Genomic DNA, 23,612 nt, shown 5'->3' with positions numbered 1-23,612 from the left:
CTTTTCTCCATTTTTGTTCATGTTCTAATAAACTCTAATACTGGCTAGGGCTTAGAAGGTGAAAACAATAGAGGCAAATTAAACATCTTTCATAACTATTCTATCTTATGGAATCCTAAGAAAGCAGAATACTGTGCAACAATTTGAAAAGTAGTGCTTTAAGGCATGATTATTGCTTTTAATGCACAGAATTCACAGGCATTGAAAAATATCTATTAGAATTTATTGATTAATAAATAATTGTCTTACTTTCCCATCCAAGGCTTCTTTGTGAGCGGTCCTTCCAAACCACTCATGGCTCTTTTTCTGCTATCCGGTTCAAGCACTACTCTGGTAATGTTGCTATTAATTGACACAGGAACTGGTGGTTCAGTCTGGATGACAATATTAGCAGCTATAGGGAAAAAAATCCAAAATATTACTGTAATTATATCAGATAAGTAAATATGTATATCAAAATATCAAAATGTTCAGGGTCAAAATTACAAAGTATTATAATTAACATGCAACTAATATTTTTTCCTTTCTAGGACAAAAAGGCACACACACACACACACACACACACACACACACACACACACACACACACACACACACAGATCATAGTTAATATCATTCTGCTCTTACAGAAAATCTGAGCTTAAAAGATGAAAACTCGGGGCAGCTAAGTGGCACAGTGGATAAAGCACCAGCCCTGGATTGAGGAGGACCTGAGTTCAAAGCCGGCCTCAGACACTTAACACTTACTAGCTGTGTGACCATGGGCAAGTCACTTAACCCCCACTGCCTCTCAAAAAAAAAAAAAAGATGAAAGCTCTTATGTAGAAAAGACACACTTCCCCAGAATGGCTGAAGGTTATTATATAAGTTATTATATATACATATAAGTTTATTATAAAGTTAGGTTACATTTTTGATAGAAGCTAACCTTATAAGAAGTTCTGTAGAGACAAAAAAAAACCCAAAAACCAAAAACCAAAACCAGAAAAAACAAATCTGTTTTTATTCTCTACCTATACTTCCCTTAAAATCTGTTCTACCAAAAATTGTGGGCAAGAGCCAGCAGCACTTAGGACTGTTGGCAACATAAAGAGGGCAAGAAAAATGGGAGGTCAAAAACACAAAAGGTAGGGCAATTGAAAGTAGAGCTCTGCTTCAATGGTAAAGGTCACTGCCATGATGCCCTAAATAAATTCTAATGGTTGCTTCTTCTACCATTAGAGGCTTGTGACCTCAAACATAAGCACCACTGTACCATATTACATTGCAAAATGAGATGTGTTTAAAAAGGGAAAACATGAAATTTGCACATGCCAAATGCATACAAATCTATCCCAATTATCCAATACTGAAAACCGATTTAAATGAATAAAATGTAAACATAAGGATCAGACTTGAGACTTTTTGCCTGGATAGAAGTTCTGTACTGCTTTGGAAGAGAGTTTGGTTACAGAATAACTTAAAGATATCTTGTATATAAAAAGTTAAGAAGTATCATCTAAATATTTAGATTAAATTTTAGTTTAGATTTTAATTTAATTCATGGACCAAAATTTAGCTTTAAAATGAAAACACCATGCCCTAAGTCAGAGGTCAGCAAATTATGCAGCCCAATGGCCAAATCTGACACATTAGTTTGTTTGTTTGTTTTGTGGGGTGATGAGGGTTAAGTGACTTTCCCAGGGTCATATAGCTAGTAAGTGTCAAGTGTCTGAGGCCAGATTTGAATTCAGGTCCTCCTGAATCCGGAGCAGGTGCTTTATCCACTGCACCACCTAGCTGTCCCAGTTTGTATATTTTTAAACAATGAAATGTAAAATCCATTCTTAGTTCACTGCTGTACAAAAACAGGCAGTATGCATGACTGGCCTAGAGGCTATAGTCTGCTAATTCCTACTCTAAGATTTCCTTTTATAAAAATAAAAATAACAATGGAATAGAATCAATTTAATCAGCAATAAGAATATAAATAGGGACTGGACCTGTTCCATTGTAGGGATCTCCTAAGTGAAGAAACTCCTTCAACTAATGCAAATCGACACTTTTTCTTCAATTTAGAGTCTTAGAAAGCTGCCTAGAGAACTGAAAGGTTTAAGTGCCTTGCCTAGCATCACACAATCTTATCAGAGGTAGGACCTGAATCTGGGGCCTCCTGGCATCAATGTCAGTTCTATCCACTATGCTGTTTTGCCTCTAAATACTTAACTTTTAATAAAATTCATGTTTGAAATGAGAGTAATAATTATTCAAAATCATTTGTACTATATAGTTACAAAGATCATCTTGAGGGGATGCCCATCAATTGGGGAATGGCTGAACAAGTTGTGGTATATGAATGTAATGGAATACTATTGTGCTGTAAGAAACGATGAACAGGGGGCAGCTAGGTGGCGCAGTGGATAGAGCACCAGCCCTGGATTCAGGTGGACCTGAGTTCAAATCCAGCATCAGACACTTGACACTTACTAGCTGTGTGACCCTGGGCAAGTCACTTAACCCCCATTGCCCCACCCCACCCCCCCCAAAAAAGAAAAAGAAACTATGAGCAGGCAGATTTCAGAAAAACCTGGACTTAAATGGACTGATGATGAGTGAAGTGAACAGAACCAGAAGAACACTGTGTGATGATCAGCTGTGATAGATTTTGCTTTTCTCAGCAATATAATGATCCAAGACATTTCCAAGGGACTCATGATAGTAAATGCTCTCCACATTCAGAAAAAGAACTGTGGAGTCTAAATACATATTGAGCCATATTAATTTTTACTTTTTCTTTTCCCTTCTTTCCCTTTGGTTCTGATTCTTCTTTCTCAACATGATTAATGTGGAAATGTTTAATGTGATTGTACATATATAGATATAGATATAACTTGTACCAGAATGCTTGCTATCTTGGGGAGGGGGAAGGAAGGAGAAAAATTTGAAACTCAAAATCTTATAAAAAATGAATGTTAAAAACTATCCTTACATGTAACTGGGGAAAAAAGATTATTGTGAATACAATCAGAATTTAGTTTACTAAATTTGACACAAAAATGCAAATGCTAATAGATCCAACTTCCCAGTATAAATGGTGTCAAGAATAATTTTTAGGGGCAGCTAGGTGGCGCAGTGGATAGAGCACCAGCCCTGGAGTCAGGAGTACCTGAGTTCAAATCCAGCCTCAGACACTTAACACTTACTAGCTGTGTGACCCTGGGCAAGTCACTTAACCCCAACTGCCACACTAAAAAAAAAAAAAATTTTTTTTAAAAGAATAATTTTTAAACATTCTTGCAAAATTTTCTAACCTCTTGGATTTGCATCCATATCACCAGATGTTAGGCCAATCAGATTTGGGCGCTGTGTCTGTGTTCTTGAAAAGAACTGTCGGTATTGCGATCTACCAGTACTGGTAATACTAGGAGCTTCTGGGTTATAGCCATCTGGCTCATAAGTATCTATTGGAAAGGAAAATGAGAGAATGTTAAGGCATTCCTAAGCTTCATGAAGTAAACAAGCATTTAAAAAAATCTTTAACATATTTCATTACATGAACTCAGCAATATAATGATCCAAGACATTTCCAAAGGACTCTTTTTCTTTTTATCCTTTTTTTTTTTTTTTAAAGAGTCTACTTGTAAAAAGCAGGGGGGCGGGGGGCGGCTAGGTGGCACAGTGGATAGAGCACTGGCCCTGGAGTCAGGAGTACCTGAGTTCAAATCCGGCCTCAGACACTTAACACTTACTAGCTGTGTGACCCTGGGCAAGTCACTTAACCCCAATTGCCTCACTTAAAAAAAAAAAAAGCATGGGGAAAAAATACAGGTCATGGAAATACATGGAAGACAGTTAACTTACTTTAATATTCTATAAACCTTTTCTTTTGACTTTTCTAAACATGGTCAAATTTTTAAACAATATATGCCTTTCTTTCACCAAGTTATTCTTATACTAGTAATTTATAATTGAGTTTTGATGCACCCATTTCTTCAAGGCAAAGAACTTTTTATTTAATGACAAACTATTAAAGCACCAAAAATCTGCTTTATACCTAGATACAAAAGTTTAATCATTTCATTAAATGAAAAGTGAACTACTCATTTTATCACAACTGCCAATACCCTTAGGAGTAAAATTCAAAGCTAACAGTCCATAAACTTGAACTCAGAGGGAAAAAAGTTAAGCCAAATTTAAATATTAAAAACATTTTTCATTTTTTATCATCAACTGTTTAAGGTAGTTCTAGATTATAATGATTTATAACTTCTCAATAAGATAATTTCCTTATTTTAATATTTGTAGTCAGTAAGTATTTAGAGGGAAATTTAGGGGATGAAAACTTCAAATAGTATTACAGTGTTCAGCCAGAACTTGAAGGCATATTGCTAAAACTGATTCTGCTTATTGTGGCTGGTTATCCTTTTTTACAAATTCACACAACAGGTACAATATTTAAAGCTAATGTTGAAAATAAAACCATACATATTATATTTTATTTATTGGATATGTCCTATCATGAGACCATTATTTGGTGAGGGTGGCATTTTGAACTATTTCACTTTAGAAATAAGGTTCTTAAAGTCAAGAATTGCTTCCCTTTTTGTTCTTTATCCCCACACTGTATTTTATGCATCAGAGGTACTTCATAAATGTTTGAACTGAACCATGTTTCTTCTTCTGCCATGTGTATTTTAAAGCATTAAAGGCAGTAATATTTGTAACCCTATCCATAATTCAGTATTATAAACTACAGATAACAAATTCTCAGTTGACACTCAATATCCTCAACAATTCCACTAGAGTTCATGAGTTATTTTAAAGAAACTGCATAAGCAAATGCTCTTAGTTCCATTAGGCCTCAAAACATCTAGAATTCTCAAAACCCAAGCTTTAGTTAAATTCAAAGTATAGAAGTATAGTTAGGGAAAAAAAAACTAGCCCAAGATGTAATAATAAAGGGAGAAAGATCTAATAATAACCAAGATCTAATAATAAAGGGAGAAAGTTTTAAAATCCCACGAACCACTCGCAAAGTAGTGAATGCAATTGTAAACACTGGTCTTCAATAGGAAGAGAAAGCTTCCCAGGACTATACTATTATGGAAAACTAGTAGTATAGTGAAAAGGGGATGCCTTCCTTATGTATGATGGAGAAGCCAGAAAAACGGTTTTTCCCTCCCTTTAAAGACAGAAAGATTGACACTTTTTTTTCCTTTATAATAGGGTATTTACAAACAGTTTACAAAGTAAACTGTTATGTTCATCAATCTACGCAAAAACTAGCTCAAAGAACTACCACTGGATCTGTTACCAAGGCACTGAAGGTAAATAAAGATGACACTGGAGATGAAAGATGCACAGGTCCAGGGGGCCTAATCATCTAGCTGCCACTTGGGATAAACTCCAAAGGCAGAAGAGGAGAAAATAAAGTTGTCTAAGCGGTCCAAGGACAGTAGGAACTTGAAGCAGTAGCTGAAGGTGTTACAAGTATGCACTATGGCTGGCCAGTTTAAGGTATAAAGGCTCAACCACTTAGCTCGCCATCTGTAGCACAGCTTACCTGGGACCAGAGGGGTGGGACTGGAAAACTGAGGTTTGGCTACCCAATGGAGGATCCCATGAGGTTTCGAGGTGGCACCAAACGAGCTGCCAACAGAGGAGGCGGTGTCCCCAACTGAAGTCGCTCAGATGCAGCAGCACCATGGTCACGAGAGTACATGGGCTGTCCTACAGAGGAAAGAATAGGAGGGCAACTGGGATTGAAATTCATAAAGGGTTTCCTTTTGACAGAGGTAGTCTCTCTGAGACTTTGAGCCAAGAGAACTGGGACAGGCAGATGTCAACAATGTAGCTGAGATGACCTATCTTAAGAAAAGGCATTTAAACTGGTAAAGATCCATCATTGTGCATGGGGACAGAGTGAGACTTGGGGTGGTATAACTAAAACCAGATCCTCTTCCTCAGTCTCCATTTTTTGGGGGTACTCCATGAAAATAGGAGGGCTTAGGAGTAGTCACCTGGTGCTACATCCAAAGCTAAATAACCACAAACAGGTTGTTTCTTAGGGAAAAAAGTATACTGAGATTTGATGCATAAAATTTCAGATCCAGTGAAGACAGACAAGGAGAATGTCACAAAATAAAAATGAAGTCCACATAAAAAGATACTCTGAAATTTGAAAACAGAAAACAACAACTGAACATAAATTAACCCTCCCTCAAATGGAATTGTGCAATTCCCAAAAGAAAAGTAATTTATCAGTTAACTAAACCTCTTGTTCAGTCAATTTTCTGGTAAAAATTAGCCCACTAAGTAGGAAACACATGGAAAGCATAGGGTTGCCATGATTTAACACAGAGAAAGATAACAGAAAACTAAAGCTCATACAAAGAGGGCCTATTGTACAAGCACTGAATTGTGCATTTAAAATGAATTAATTTGGCTATTAGAAACTAGCATTTTACAGGGGAGATATTTAGGATTTGCAGGTCTTAGAAGCAATGATTCAGAATGAAATGAAATCAAATCTCATGTATAACCTTAGGAAAAAGATGTTTTATTTTAAAGAGAAAAGACATGAACAGATACCTAGAACATATTTTTTTCCACTGACTATTCCAATAAGATATATGAAGAGTATAAAGTAATTTTCAAATCTTCACATGACTTGCTTTGAACATCAGCTACTCACTATGCAACACAGGATAAAACAAGGTGAAGAGGGATGTATAGACAATCCTATCCATTCACTGCCTAATTTATTTTTTCTTAACTCTAAGTAAATTTCCAGAGAAGTTTTAAAATTCTAAATATATTCTACTGATGGAAATCAGAAACTTCTTCAATTCCAGTTTAAGTAGAGGGAACTCAAATCTGCTGTAATGCACCATACTTTTCTTTCTGTATAGATGTCCCTCTCCTTGCCTCTAAATGTAAGATGCTGTGAAACTTCAGAAAAGTAGGTAAAATAATTATACTGTAACAAGCAATATTATGCAACTAAACCACTTTCATTCTGGACTTAAACCTACCATTTCTAAAATTTGCATGATAAAATATCATGGAAAAATTGACTTAATAATGAAAAAGACTCTTCAATAATTTGGTAAGAATTGTTGATTGCTTGTATGCTGGCTTATTATTTTTTACTTGAAAATTTCTTGCTGCTGGTGCATCTACCATAAAAAAAGATGATAGTAGGCTAAAACAATCCTGGGAAGCATATCTATCACCAGTGAACATTAGAATTGATTTTGAGGTGAGAATATAGAAATAAGTGAAGTATAGCTCTTTTAAGGCAATGATAACACAAAGATTCTCTACTGATGGCTCAAAGACCACCTTTTTGCTATAAAAATTTTAATAATAAAACTATCAGAAACATATAAAGTAACTGATAAAAATAGACTACTTTTCATTGAAATCTCCAGTTTATCACTTTTAAAAAAAACAAAACCTGGCAGTTTAGTGGAAAAATATTGAAAAGGGGCTGGTCTGGGGCAGTTAGGTGGCATAGCGGATAAAAGCACTGGCCCTGGATTCAGGAGTACCTGAGTTCAAATTCAGCCTCAGACACTTGCTAGCTGTGTGACCCTGGGCAAGTCACTTAACCCTCATTGCCCCACCCCCACCCCCCCCCAAAAAAAAAAAGGGGCTGGTCAAGTATTTGGATATGAGATTAACTTGCTTGTAGTCTGCACAGAGGATAATGTCAAACCTGATAGTTCCAAATCAATAAGAAATTACCCTTAAGTGAGTTCAGATAGTAATATGGGCACCTACTACCAATCTTCTTTCAATATAATCTGAACTATAAACAGCATGAGTAAGTACAGACAAATGTTCGAGTTTCATCTATCTTGGGTTATTTTCCTATCATTGTTTTTTCCTGGACATGGTTTAAACAAAATGTCATTGTCTTCTAAGAATTGGCTGAGCTCTATCATTAAAAGCATTCAGTCTGACCATTAATTCTTTAACTGAATGAGCATCTTTGTGTCAAAGAATGCCACATGCCAGCTAATATAATGCAAGACAAAATTTTAAGGGGGGAAACAATCTGTCGATGATTATAGGCCCCACTGGGATCTTACATCATTCTTTGGAGACATCAAAATTTAACATTCAAGAAAACTAATCTACATACTGCAGGATTTAAATGAAGAATATTCCTGGAAGAACAACAAATATAGTTTCTCAAATGCTTAAAAATAGTCGGTGCATTTTCTTCTGTCAGAAAGTGTTCTGGGGGCAGCTAGGTGGCGCAGTAGATAGAGCACCGCCCTGAGTCAGGAGGACCTGAGTTCAAATCCAGCCTCAGACACTAACACTTACTAGCTGTGTGACCCTAGCAAGTCACTTAACCCCAATTGCCTCACCAAAAAAAAAAAAGTGTTCTGATGATGACTTTGTGAAGATGACAATTTAGTTATGTGACTTCAATAAGTCACTGGCACCTTCATTTGCCATAAGAATTATTTTCCAAGAAGCTCAAAGCGTATTACTGCAGAAAATAATTTGTGAGAGGAGCTATACATTTGGGAGGGCGCAATGAGCTTGCCAAGCAGATATTATTTCTCCTACAGTTTTCTCACAGAATTGAAAACCAAGAATGTATACACAACAGGAAGTAGCCAAGCTAAAACCTAGAAGAATCATTATTGTTTTCAATATATTTCATGCACAATATATATATTATATTTCAATATTAACATTCATTAGTATATGACTTTAAAAATGAAAAAAATATGGGGCATAGTGGATAAACCACCAGCCCTGGATTCAGGAGGACCCAAGTTCACACTTACTAGCTGTGTGACCCTGGGCAAGTCATTTAACCCTCACTGCCCTGCCCCCCCCCAAAAAGAAAAAGAAATGTAACAGAAGACTGAATTATTAAGACTGAAAGTGGCAGATCATTATTTTCAGAGGTATGATGCTAGTATCACTAGTGTTATATAGATTAGACTATGAATATCATTGGAAGTTTTCTGATATTTATGAAACAGGCTTTGTAAGGACATAATAAATTTTTCACAGTGGCCATGTAAATTTAAGTAATAGACCTTTCCAAATCATGTCCATCTGACTCCCAACTACTATCAACCCATACAATTTGGCAAAAGTAGAATTTATTTTTAAATGCGTTGATTATTTTCTTTCTGAAGAAAAGGATGTATTCCTACAGACTGAATGAACATCTTAAGGGCCTTCTTCTAGTAAACAATTAAGTTGTGTTTTTTTTTTTAATTATTGAACTTCTTGTTAAAAATCAAAGTTGGATGATGTACAAAATTTTTAAAACTCAGATTAACAATAATAAAAAATATTTTAAATAGTGTATACTATTTTCCAGACACTGTGTTAATCACTCTAAAAATATTCTCTCATTTGACTACCTGAAATGCATTCAATTCAGAAACACAAGTGCTAAATTAAATTCAGTAGCTGAGTAACATGAAAGAAGAATGGCTTCAGAGCAGATTCTTAAGAATTTTTCCCCCTATAGAACAGAAAAACCTTGTTTACCCAGATTTATGACAAATTCTACAAAAACCCTAAGTTTGAATTTCTCCATAGGTTTGGAAAAAATGGGAGAAGGATATGCAATGAAACTGCAAGAAATTTTTATAATGAGAATCTTTAACATTCCCATGCTGTCCATTCCCATTTCCTTTTCAATACAAATATTTCTGACTTCAAAATGTTCAGCTGTTAACCTACTGCTACTTCCCTTCAAAAATACTCACAAGGAACAAAATAAGTATCTTCTAACAGATCTTGGCTGAAACATTATCCACTTTCTAAAGCAAAATATCACAATGGCACTTTATAAATCATGTCAATCTATGGCATTTAAATGAGTATAACTGTAGCAGTCCAAAAAACCAGACTATATAATAGTTGAACTTTTTTAATGTGCAGTGAATACTTGTAGTTCAAAGAATGATTTACAATTCCAAGTTAAACTGTAAATGCATTCTTTTTGAAATAGGCTTAGTATTTTTTAAAGTCACAAGTCCAAAGATACATTGAAAATAATTTTAAAATAATCATAGTAGCTAATTCAATATGTATCACAAATATTATAAATGAAACTTTGAAAGAACCAGTGAAACTATAGCTAAAGGAAGAGGATGAGCCTGGATTAAACTCTTGCTTAAAAACGTATCCTTAGGTTCCAGCTACATCACTTTTTGATTTATGATCAACCAAGTAATTTATCCATATTGAGCATTCAGCACTGTGCTAGTAACTGGGAAGCATAAAGTATATATCACAGTCCTTGTCCTAAAGACCTAGCAATCTGTTTGAGGAAGCAAGATTTGTACCTGTTAAACAGAAACAGTTTAATATATAAGTAAAGTATACAAATGTGTGAATATGGGTTTTAAATTCTGTATGAGTAAAGAGAGGGAAAACAAATGAGGACTATAAGAATCAGAAGATGTAAGTAACTTGGGCTTCATTTTGAAGAATGGATAAAATTTAGATGGGCAGAAGGGATAGGTGAATGCACATCAAGCTTGGACAACAACATGAATGAAGAAAAAAATAAAAATAAACAAGGTGGGGGGCAGCTAGGTGGTGCAGTGGATAAAGCACACAGCCTGGATTTCAGGAGGACCTGAGTTCAAATCGGCCTCAGACACTTGATACTTACTAGCTATGTGACCCTGGGAATGTCACTTAATCCTCATGTCCCACCAAAACAAAAAAAACCAAACAAGGTGTTTTCCAGAAATACTGAAGAGACTAGGCCAACTGATATAAAGGTACTCGTTGACTAAAGATTTGATCTCATTATGGAGGTAGAAAGCTAAAAAAGGTCCAGATTTGACTTGGACAAAATTGTTAATATTGAAATGGTATAAAACGAGAACTATAAAGGATTTTGATCAAGGGAAAGACAAGCTGAAAAAGACTTTTAAGGAAAATTAATTTGGCAGTATACAGTATGGTTTAGAGGAAGGCAGCCTATAGTCACTAAATTTAGCTAAGAGATGCTGCAATTATCCATGTGTGAGGTGATGTGGGACTGAATTACAATTAGTACAGGAAATAATGAGAAAGGGAAGAATCAAAGATAACTCCAAAGTTTTGATTCTCAGTAACTGGTAGTTGGGGAGAATCATGGTACTATCCATGAAAAAGAGAGTAATAAACTGCTTTAGCGAAAGTAACAAATTTGGTTGGGGCATGTTCAATTTGACCTAAAAGAAACAGCTAAATATGGAAATACTTCAATAGGATGAACAAACTTTACGACATGTAAAATTACATATAAAGATGATATATTGACAAACTAATCAGCTATTCTTCTCAAATACCATTTCCTCTCACTTATGTCCTACTTGCTATATTTACAACATACTTTGCTGCGTATGTTGGTAGTTTTTATTTCTGTAAACAGCAATATCCAAAAATACCTTAGAAAAAATAAGAACCCCCATATAACAAACATGAAAAGAAATAAAGAAAATACATTAATTTTATGGCTCTCAACATAAACGCAAAAATAAAAGTGCAGACTACATGCAAGGAAAGGATTCCATTTAAAGCTTATGTAACACACATATCTTAAATTTAGTATACAATTTAGATAAATTTAAATTATTGTCATCTTCAGACCTGTTTCTCCATGCTTTAAGACTATACTAGGGTAATTTATTGGGAGCTTAGTCAGAGAAAGTTTCTTTGGAAAGAGGCTACCTGACGAAGTTCCTTCAGGGAATGCTATTTAATTAAAACAGAGAATTCTTCACAACAGTAACTATTTCATCTGTAGCTCCAAGAAATTAATAAAGCCATATTAAACTCAAAATCATAATGTAAAAAATAGCCCGGGGGGGGGCAGCTAGGTGGCACAGTGGATACAGCATCAGCCCTGGAGTCAGGGGGACCTGAGTTCAAATCTGACCTCAGACACTTAAAACTTACTAGCTGTGTGACCCTGGCAAGTCACTTAACCCCAACGCCTCCCCCCCCCCCCCCGCAAAAGCACAGGGTACAATTATAAAATATATTTTGTTCATTTAAGTTAAAATTAAACATAGTAATGCCAAAAGCAATGCTGATTTGAAAACGTTTGACTTGCATATCCCTTCATGCCGTAAGTTGAAAGATATTTGCTTACGTTCTGATACTGTATAAAGAGGTTCTGGGGGTAAAGGAGGAGGTTAGTCTTGCTCCCACTGGTGCAAGATTGGGCACTGCACTTGTTCCAGGCTGATCACGGTTATTTATCAAGTTTGACTGTGTTATAGGTGGTCTATAGAGACACCGCAAATAGAGATGCATAGTATTTTCAGAATATCAAAAAATATTCAACACACCAATACTAATTTGTACTTCATGTTTCGTTTATTATCTTTAACTATCACATTTTGAATGGACTCCATGCATACTATATATGCATGTAAACTAGGAGCTTTAAGTCTGGTCTCTCTACACTCAATTAAAATGGCATTCTTCTAAAATTTAAATTTAAACCTGATATATTCCTACCCTATCCCACTAAGATCAATTTTTTCCATTTCAGAAAAAGCCATCTCTATGAGAAAGCATGACGTCAACAGCTAGAAATTCACAATAATGCTGTTTAAAGCATTGCACCAAATCTCCATAAACAAAAAATAAGTGTAACTTCTGTTCAAATTTAAGCATGAAAACATTCCAAAATATAAAATTCTTTAGCATTAACTTTAATTGTTTGCTAAAAAAGTAACTATATTATTTTAAATTAATTGAAGTACACCCAAGTAAATAACTTTGTAACTATTTTAAATGCTTTAAGAGTATTAAAAATATTTTCTATTTGAATGCAAGTCAGTTATAGTTATGCATCTGATGTCAAGACAATTATTTTAAAAATGGTAACTTAGTTACAATGAAAATTCTACAAACTGTGGCCTATGCTATGAGGGAGCATTGGGAGAAAAGGAAAACATTCTATTGGTAGGGATGTTAGCAATTCTAATCTATAGAAATTTTCATACCTTCAAAACAATTGCTTAATTTTAGTGAAATTAAGTAAATGTAACTAGAGTCTCATGGAGGAAATCTCTTTTTTTAAAGAAAGGCTAAAAACAGAAAACAGAAATAAAACTCACTTGGTACAGGAAGCACAACAGAAGGTGGAGGCTGACATGTCCCTGTGGAACTGGAAGTCTCATATTATGGCCAGGCCCTGGGCCTGGGCCTGGGCCTGGTCCTGGTCCTGGACCTGGGCCTGGTCCAGGGCCTGGCCCTGGTCCTGGCATTGGAGGCATTAACATGCCAGGCGGTGGTGGAGGAGGAAGCCCAGGAGGTGGAGGTGGGAAAGGGATCATGCTTGGTAAAGCAACTTCATCAACTACCAGAGGATCATTCCCATGATCAAACTGACAAAGGTCACCAAGTACACAAAATCCTCTTTCTGGAGAGAGAGAGAAAACACATTATAGGTTATGTTTTAACCCTAATTTACCTACATGTAAATAAATTACATGTAAATAATTAACATTTGATTTACGTAGCTCCCTGCCTCCAAGGGGACAAAAATTTTACTGAATTAGATAATTCTTTAAGTTAAAAGGCAAGGTGGTATTTTCTACTTCACACATTGGGAAATGGACACATATGTCCATTTGTAAACTGTCAAAGGTTGCAAGGTGGCAGAATCCAGAATTGATGATCAACTCCTAATTAGCTATTGCTAGACTATAAGTCAATATGATCCTAATAAAAGTCGGGATCCAGATATAGATGGAATCAGTGGAGAAAAAGAGGAGAAACTTGAATTGGCTACCTTATTTTCAATAATCTATTATTACAATATTGTGATAAAATAACATTCTCACTAAACTCTAAAACTTGATATCTAATTTAAACTATACTAATAGAAGAAAGTCAAGGAAAAATTAAAAAGCAAAAAGCTTGAGATATGCTTTTAAATTCCCAATACTAAAATAATATGCAGAAAATCCCTGGCTCAGGGTAAAGTATATTCGATAACGCATTAATAGGCAGGAGTGGGAGAAGGATTTTAGGTTTTAAAAAAAAGGGCCTGTAGAAAGAGTTTCCAACAAGCTTAAATATATATTGTTTTTAAGCCATGCCAAAGTACTTAAAATAAGTAAACAAGAATGTTTTGTTTTTTTTTAAAAATGGTTTCTTTGTCACATCTAACAAAATAGAGACTGGAGTATAATTAGAAGCTACATAACTAGGGCAACATTTGCTTTATATTTCATTTGCTTATATACACAAGAAAGAGATAATTTTACCATCATAATCTCTGCATCGCCTCTTGGTGGGTGGGTTTCTACCAAAAGAATTGGAAGAACTATGATTGTTATAGTAATTTAGACCAGCTCTCATGTTGTGTTCTCAGGGTGGTGAGCAGGTGCAATCACGGTAACAGTGCTGGGAATAGACTGAGCCCCACAGGAATACTGGTCAGAAGAGTAGTCGGTGGTGCAGACACTGGCACATAGGAATATCCAAATCATTTCCTTTCACTCTTGAACTTTGATCTTTCCCTGTGTTCTGATTTCAGGCAAAAAAAAACCAAAAAAACAAAAACAAATGTATTAATTATGCATTTGACAGTCAATGTTATTTAACTCTATTTAACAGTAAGAAAAAATGGTTGCTGCAACAATTCATCAATTCTATCATTTCATTGCCTTCATTATTAACCTTTTCCCTAAAAAACAATCAAATAAAATTAGCAATAACCTATTACGTAACTGGTTACATCCTGACAAATAAACTACTTTCCATTTATGAAAATCAAATATGAAAACACCATTATACCTAATTTTAATTTAATTTAAGTAACAAGTTTAAAATATTAACTGCAGAACTTAAGTTCTAGAAGACTGATTCATTCAGATGTGTGTGATTATCCTTAAAAAAAATTTAACTATATAATGCTATGGAAATCAATTAAATACACAAAAGATGGTACTCTTACTCTTCCTGTCCCCCCAAAAAGAGGAAACCATCATAAAAACACAGGATATTTACACCGATGTTCTTTCTATAAAATATTGTGGTCTAGATATATATTATACTTAATGAAGATAATTTTATTTTTGATAAATTCCCTTAAACTATGGTATGCTATAGAGTAGACCTATAACTACCCTTAACCATATCAACAACATTTCTCGTGAGACAATTTCAATTTATACTGTTGCAAAATCATATTAAACATGCATCTAATTTTTATATCCTTTATGACAGAAAGATGAGTAACTGGAAATTATTATTAGTGTAAAAATGTAATTTACTCACCAACATTTCTTTTGGATCTCGATCTTTGCTTCTTCCACCTACTTCGCTCCGACTACGACTCAATACCCTCTGCTTTTACTACGGCTTTTACTCCTGCCTCTTCTCCAGTCATACTTCTCACGGTACAATTCATTTCTCTCATAGTACCGGTCATATTCCCTCCACTTGCCATCTTCTCTTTTTTTCTCACGTGTCCTATAATATAAAGATATATAAGCCATATATTGGCCACAGAAACCAAGTCTAAAAACAAGGTCTAAATTATGAACTACTCTCTTATCAAAATTCATACCTTCTGTACTCTTCTGGAAGGAACTTTTAGACCACTCCCTGGTTCTACCAATCCATTATACAAAGGTGGGAAAACAAGGAAAAACATCACTACTTTAACCTTTCTGGGTGGGGAGAAAGAATAAGGTGAGATGAATCCAAACTATGAAGAGGGGTGGGGAAAACTAATGGGTAGGAGAAGGAGGGCAAAATAAGGTAAGAAAACTACAGACTTAAAACTGAACATTTTCCTATAGAATCTATGATTTTCAGTTAAAGATCATTTGGTGAAGAAAATTAACAATATCTATTAATAAAGAAAGCTATGGTTAATTCTAATTTTGGGCTTCCCGAATCAAATGGAACATTTCACTGTACTCTCAAAGGAGAATAAGTGCTCTACCTCTGGGATTTGGGGGTAAACATGCAATGGTGGTTATTGGCAAAAGGAACAGAAAGCAAGAATGGTAGAGGCAGCAAAAATAGGAAAGGACAAGATTAGCTTTTTCTTTCTGAGGAGTATTAAGGTATGAAACTGAACTTTACATTCACAAGTTAGGACCTTTGTAAGATGAAAGGTGGAGAGAATTATCAATGTTTTCTTAATAAGAGAATATACAAACCTTCGTTCACTAGATTCAGAACGGGTCTTTTGGGGACTGGGATATTTCTTTTTTCTGACTTCTCGCTCTTCCTCTGCTGACTCATGAAATATCTATTTTGAAATAGCCACAGTAAAAACAAACACATCAATTTAACAAATTTCTAAAGACAAATCACCAAAAAAAGTAGGCACCAGAAAAAAGCAAAAAGCTTCTTAGAGAGATACTCTTGCAAGCAGCATGTTAATTTTTTTTTTAAATAGGCATTCATGATGAAGTTTAGAATGACAGTGTAGAATGGAAGTAGAAAATTAATTCTATTAATTGAAATGCCATAAACACCAAGCCTACATTTCTTTATTTGAATTTCTACTACAATTAAGTACTTTTGCCCCTACCCAAAAAATTATGGAGGATTGGTACAATATAATACAATTTAGGAATTAATAATTATTTACTTTTAAAATACCTGAATATTATTTTTTCCCCAATTACATATAAAACAATTTTTAATGTTCATTTTTACAAATTTTAAGTTTCAAATTTTATCCCTCTTTCCTTGCCCTCCTTGAGAAGGCAAACAATTTAATATAGCTTATACATGTGCAGTCATGCATAACATATTTCCATATTTTCCATGAATAAGTATTTTCTATTACATATGATTAGGCCATATATTCACAAAGGAAAATTTTGTTTACCTCTATTTTGGGACAAATAAAATATGTCTAAAGAACGTGGCAGAGGGAGATTCTCATCATAATTAAAAAAGCTTTCAAATTTAGTTGTTTCCTGCCCCAGAAGGTCATATGGAACAATGCTAAGTAATCTATCAATTAATGAATAAAACCTAAATACTATTTTCATGTTAAATTCTACAAAACTGGCATTAGAACTTCAGTAAAACAAGAAAGTTTCTTTAACTCTTAGAGCAGTGGTTGCAACATTATTGCTGCTACCCAAATAGAAGCTGTCCATCTTAATATTATATTACTATAACATGTTATAATATGTTTTTTTTTTTAAGTGAGGCAATTGGGGTTAAGTGACTTGCCCAGGTCACACAGTTAGTATGTGTTAAGTGTCTGAGGCCGGATGTGAACTCAGGTCCTCCTGACTCCAGAGCCGGTGCTCTATCCACTGTGCCACCTAGCTGCCCCCAACATGTTATAATATGTTAACACTATAGTGTACTATATAGTGTATAACAGTTTAATATTAAGTTCATACTATAACATAAATGCATGAATCATCTCTTCTGATATCATTCTACTCAGAAGGATCATGGGAATTCTTCTTCCTGAAGGAGCTGATTCTCCCCAAGTGGTCCTAAGGTCATGTTATAGCTAAAAATTCTGTATAATGAATTATAATATTAATAATGATAATTAATAATCTGAAAGGTCTGGCTTTCTTTGTAAACTCAACTTGGACCACACTGAATATATGGCTCATTAGAAGCCTATCATAAACCAGACCAACTTTACATTCAGTTTTCAAAAGCTGAACAAAATATGCTGCCCATCAGAAATTCATCACAATAAAGATACACATGGAATTATTTTTCTAGTGAATAGAATGAACTATACTGATCAATTTGAAGCTCATCCGGTTCCCCCAATGACAATAAGGGGACAAATGATATGCCTAGTGCAGTCAGTAACCAGGGTAAAAAAAAAAAACTATTAAACTATAATTTAATCTTCAGTGTATTTGAACCTGCTACTATTGTTTATTAGTGTCTTGCTAAAAACAAATGAGCTCAGAATACCACTTAAAAAGTATCACTTAAAGGCTTTTTCCGGCAGTGGAATTAAGACTACTATATGTAAACTATCATTTAAGCATTAAATTAACATAAGATCATATCACTTAAAGCCTGGTATGGTAGCATTATTAGGAGCTGCTTGTATTTGGGGGGGGGGGCAGGCAATGGGGGGTTAAGTGACTTGCCCAAGGTCACACTGCTAGTAAGTGTCAAGTGTCTGAGGCCGGATTTGAACTCAGGTACTCCTGAATCCAGGGCTGGTGCTTTAAACCATTGCGCCATCTAGCTGCCCCTCTGTATTTTTTTTTATACAAAATTCAAGGTGAACAAATTTTTTCCTATATTTGAATCTTTAATGATTAAAACATTGACTTTTGGAATAAGAGCAGGGGATTATACTGTAAGAATCAGTAAGAAATCTTAAAAGATTTAGCCTCAAGTACTGAAATTAGGTACTCTGAAGTACCTGGGGCAAAAGTTTATATTTTTTTATCTGAAGGAATATTTAAGAAGAATTCTGCGTGAGGAGATCATATATGTGGTTAGGTGGAAACTGAGATGAGAAGACAGCAAGATCATAGGCATCATTTGACTGTAAGTATAGTTGCAATTTTTTAAAAATGGTAAACAAGTGAATCAGGTTAAATTAAACTATATATCCAGAAGGTATAAAATATAAGAGAAAGAACGGAAAAGAGAAGGAAATTTATCTGTCCATAACATAAATATCTACAGAACACACTTTACTTTTTTTTTTCCCCCTTGTGAATACAATTGGGGTTAAGTGACTTTGCCCATAGGTTCCACTACAGTTAATATTAAGTGTCTCAGGACACATTTGCACTCTGCGTCCTGCCTGACTTCAGGGGCCCGTTCCTCTATCCACTGCCCACCACCTAGCCTGCCCCCCAACATACTTTATTCTAATTCACCTTTCTGGGAAGGTCAATTACGGGCAGCATCTATGACCTTATTTCTGTATCTCTATGCTATAAAACGCTATTAATATGCTTCTCTATTTGCACTTTGAGAAGAGATTTCATAGCTGAGAAGAAAAAATTATTTCTTCATATTTGGGATTTCCTATGAATCTAGAAGTACATTCTGACGCAAAAAAAAAAGTACATTTTGGGGGCAGCTAGGTGGCGTAGTGGATAGAGCACTGGCCCTGAAGTCAGGAGTACCTGAGTTCAAATCTGCCTCAGACACGTAATACTTACTAGCTGTGTGACCCTGGGCAAGTCACTTAACCCCAATTGCCTCACTTTTTAAAAAAAGTACATTTTGAGGATTAACATCTTTCTTAAACTTTTTACTGTAAATAACACAAATAAAACACTTCTAAACCCACCTCTCCCACCAACACCCCTTGAACTCAATTCATTCTAGTTATTTTTTGAATTCTGAATCATGTTCTAAAATACTTCCTACTTCTTTGAACTCAAGGAAGTATGAGACTGACTGAAGTTTCTGGCATGATTAGAAATTATAAAAGGCTAATAACTTATAAGTAGAAAGGATTCATGTCACACATCAGAAGGACCTGTCTCCCTAATCCCAACAATAGCAAATAAACAGCAATTTTCATTACCTCTTCTTTGACTTCCTCTTTTTCCTGAACTGTAGGTTTTGGCTCTGGTTTGGCTGGTTTCCAATGGAGGAAGGTAGTTCTTGGTATAGAGACTTTCAAAGAGTTTAGTATCCACAAAACCCCGAAGTTTCTAAGGAAAAATATATAATAGTTTTAAAATCTGTACCATCAAATATCAGGGGAAGAAAGAGTACCTATTTCTTAAAAACTGAACAGCTTTAAAATCTAATTAGAAGAAATTAACTGAATCTCTTTAAGATTGAAATGGACCTAAGAGGTTATCTAGTTCAGCCTTATGCCAATGAAGAATCTTCTCTACAATATCTTAATAAATGGTCCTCAAGCCTCTGATAAACACTTCTAATGGTGTAGTGGAGAATACTAGACTTGGAGTCAGATACCTGGCTAGCTCCTGCCTCTTATTACTTGTTCAACCATGGGTAAGTCATTCAACTTCAGTGGGCCCGGGTTTCCTAATCTGTAAAATGAGAATAGTTGGAGCTAGATTTAGGGGCTCACAGCCTTTTTCATGTCATGGCTCTCTTTGGCAATCTGATGAAGCCTAGGACACATTCTTAGAATAATGTTTGTAAATTCATAAATACACAGGTTTACAAAGAAAAGCAATTATATGGAAATATAGTTGTTTCTCCCGACAAATATGTGTGTGCAAATGTTTGAATAACATATGTATAACATAATATTTATGCTACATATATACATATCTATTATAAGAACTTTGGGATGAGACTACTTCCAAGGTCGTATCTCCTTCTGAACAGATGATCTTGCAAACTCTATATTTGGAAAGCTGTTGTTATAAAGTTATTTTTACCTGTGGGGAATACTAGTCAGAATTATTAGAAAAGTCTGAACTACTGAATATTTAATCAACTGACTTCTTTGGAACTCTCCATCTTGTCTTCCTTCCCCAGAAAGCTCATCACTGAGAAATTTCACTGTGCTGTGTAAATCTTCTTGGGATTCATGTCTCATCCCTCTGCTGTTCTGATTGGACCCTTCTCCCTCCCCACTTTCAGCTTCCTTTAGTATGTGGTCTTACCCCATTAGATTGTAAGCTTCTTGAGGGCAGGGGCTGTTTTTATTTTCATTTGTATCCCCAGAGCTTAGTACAGCGCCTGGCACATAGTAGACACTAATATATGCTTACTGGCTATTGACAATTATATTATTATTTCACATAATTATTCTGCCTAGTAGCAGTCTTGCTCAAATGAACGGATAAAAATTATTCCTCCATTAGCATATCAAAGCCTAGAAGAGCTAGCCTCTGATTAAATTGCAATTACAATACATTGTTTTACAAAAGTAAAGAAGCCTCCAAAGTAATATATTCATTTTTTGCAAGAGATAAACAATCTTTCTTGAAATCTGCTTTAGTAAACATTTTAGGTGAACGGCATGTCAATTCCATTTTGACAAATTCCAAATTAGTTAAGTGTGATTTAATGTGATTTTATTTTGGGTTTTTTTGTTACAGCAGTACATTACAAAAGTTAATATTTTAGAAACTATTCACAAAATTATTACAATTGTAATAGGTTGCTTTCAGATAGCTAAGACGAGCTCTTACTTTATTATAAATTATGATTAGACTCTTCTGTATATGCATACAGTGTTTTTCCTCCAATAAGAGCCTGCCACAAGGGTTTTTTTGGTAACCTCAACAACTTGGTCTTTGACTAATAATAGTAATTCACACAAGTATAACCTATTATCCATTTTGTCAGAGAATAGAGCAATAAATGCATATGTAACAAAACCTCAGGAATCATTTCAAGCATTTTAGTATCACCATTTTCACACAAAATATACCATTACAAAGGAGTCTTATTTATTGATCACAGCAGGCCAAGAAATATATCTACTTAGCAACATATAAGTCGGAGTCAGTTGGAATGTATGTTTAAAGTAAAATAAATACTTTTCAAAAATTCTATAATACAATCGTTCTATCCATTGGTCTGAAATTATGAAATTGTACTATATGTTTAAATATTTATATTGTTTTAGTCCTAGTCCTAACAATACTGTCAAATAAATTTCTTTTTATAAAAATAAACTATTTAAAGAATGATTTTTCAAGTCTTTTAATACAGGAGGAATATTCTTTCATCATCTCGAGTCAGTCATCAATTTGCACATAATCATAACCCACCCCAAGTGTTTTAGCACAGGAAAAAAAAATCCAGGCAGGATATGTTCACTTAAGCCCTTGCTAATAGTATTAAACTCAGAACAAAAACAAAAGAAAAAAAGAAACCTTCAAAAGAGGGAAGTAAATCAATGGATACCTTTCAAAAACCTTTATAAGTGATAGCAATCTGCTCAGTAATTACTCCAACAAAACTTCTTCAACATGTTCTCTACATGTAATTTTAACATTTCTCATTTGACAATAATTCATATTTTTATATTCTACCACACCAAAATTATGATATAAATCCATGAAAGTATATTCATTTATGCATTTTGGAGGAATTTGATACTAAATATGTGCCCACTCCTAGCTTAAAACTGTGTATGTATTTAAGAATACACTAGGATAGAGGACTAGGAGATTCTTGAGAAGCCATTTAGACACAAAAGGACAACATAGATTTTAAGGCAGGTGTGGCTCTTGCCTTGGGGAAAGAGGGAAACATCTCGGTTAATCCCTAGATGTCCCAGAGACCCAGTCTGAAGAGGATAAAACTATTCTCAGCTCCACCTAGGCTTCTGGGAGAAGTAGCTTGCTTAGTTCTCTCAAACATAGCTGCAGCCCAGCTAGGCAAAAAGTGCCCCCGAGGGAGCTAGCTACAATCTGTTGAGATTCCTGGCTGCTAAAAAGCATTAAAGTCAATACTGTTTTGATGTAGGAAGGGAAAAAGGAACAAAAGAGAAAAGTAGCTTTCTTAACAGAATACAAGAATTATCATACATATACCTATCTGTATAACATATACTATAAGCCCCCAAATAATTTTGTTTTATTAACTTATCTTTCAATACCTCACCGGTTTGTTTTTGTTTTTGTTTTCTTGGTGAGGCAATTAGGGTTAAGTGACTTGCCCAGGGTCACATAGCTAGAAGTGTCAAGTGTCTGAAGTCAGGTCCTCCTGACTCCAGGGCTGGTGCTCTATTCACTGCGCCACCTAGCTGCCCCAATACCTCCACTGTTAAGGCTTAAATTTAAATGTTTCTAAACACTTAGTCAAAATTTACTATAAAATAATTACCTTTTTGTAAAAAAACATCTAGTTGATCTGCACAGAACGCTTTCAGTTCTTTCTCTGGTTTGTCCTTCTTGACCAGTGCTACTACTAGTTTGCTAAGGCTGAAGGGTCTGCATCACATCTAATTTAGTTAGGAAAAAGAAAGAAAATAAAATTATTTGGAGTAAACACAATTTTTTTAAAAAACAATGGTGTCAGTTATAAAATTACCCTTAGTTTGGAAACCAATATTAAATGAATTACTAGCATACAGATATTTTGTGTGAGGAATTTTTTTCATTGCTTATTTCTCTAAAATAATTAAGGAAACTTCTGCCCAAAAGATTTAAGCAAAAATAGGAACTAACAACTTCCAGAAGTAATCAAAATGCCTAACTTCCCACAACCCAATCAGGGATAGTTGAAGGTCTCTTGCTACAATTTAAGCCAGAAGCCTCCTGTACCATAATCTCAACTCTACTTCTTGCCATTTTACCAAATGCTTTAAGAGTCACCCTTGAAAAAGACAGCATATATAACTTGTAAAAACAAACTTTCAGCTAACACATTGTCAATTCGCATTTAGTCGGGATCTGTTGATTGTAGCTTGAAAGCTAAGATGACAGCATGAATACCTAGGGAAATGAACCAATAGGTAGGTGAGAAGTCAGGTAGAAAGGGATAACAACAACCTTTGTCAAAGGAAGAAATTTCTGTTTCCTATTAAAAAATTGAAACTCCTAACAAAGAGAATAGTCTGTCACAGAAAAAAAAAAAACCCAGAAAAAATCAGTGGCAATTCTGCAATACATAAATGGCCAAAGGATATGAATAAACAGTTCTCAAAAGAACTGCCAACCTTTTCAAGTATGATATACAAAGTATCTAATAGTAAGAAAAAT

At 34.8% G+C, this 23,612-nt stretch overlaps 1 protein-coding gene across 1 annotated transcript in view; it reads right to left on the bottom strand.

The window, feature by feature from the left end:
- The window catches only part of RBM27 (RNA binding motif protein 27), a 52,822-nt gene extending 29,530 nt beyond the window's left edge, over positions 1 to 23,292 (bottom strand). The window contains 19 exon segments of the mRNA XM_043980710.1: positions 250 to 394; positions 3,291 to 3,440; positions 5,543 to 5,582; positions 5,585 to 5,709; positions 12,119 to 12,161; positions 12,163 to 12,253; positions 13,091 to 13,130; positions 13,133 to 13,399; positions 14,250 to 14,340; positions 14,343 to 14,431; positions 14,434 to 14,511; positions 15,261 to 15,327; positions 15,330 to 15,459; positions 16,158 to 16,249; positions 19,496 to 19,552; positions 19,554 to 19,621; positions 22,732 to 22,821; positions 22,824 to 22,852; positions 23,276 to 23,292. Of these exon segments, the coding sequence (XP_043836645.1) occupies positions 250 to 394; positions 3,291 to 3,440; positions 5,543 to 5,582; positions 5,585 to 5,709; positions 12,119 to 12,161; positions 12,163 to 12,253; positions 13,091 to 13,130; positions 13,133 to 13,399; positions 14,250 to 14,340; positions 14,343 to 14,431; positions 14,434 to 14,511; positions 15,261 to 15,327; positions 15,330 to 15,459; positions 16,158 to 16,249; positions 19,496 to 19,552; positions 19,554 to 19,621; positions 22,732 to 22,821; positions 22,824 to 22,852; positions 23,276 to 23,292 (1,709 nt within the window).
- Positions 23,293 to 23,612: the final 320 nt, after the last annotated feature.

Source organism: Dromiciops gliroides, chromosome 2, assembly GCF_019393635.1.
Source record: "Dromiciops gliroides isolate mDroGli1 chromosome 2, mDroGli1.pri, whole genome shotgun sequence".
NCBI classification, from domain to species: domain Eukaryota; kingdom Metazoa; phylum Chordata; class Mammalia; order Microbiotheria; family Microbiotheriidae; genus Dromiciops; species Dromiciops gliroides.
This window is presented reverse-complemented; position numbering and strand designations above follow the sequence as displayed.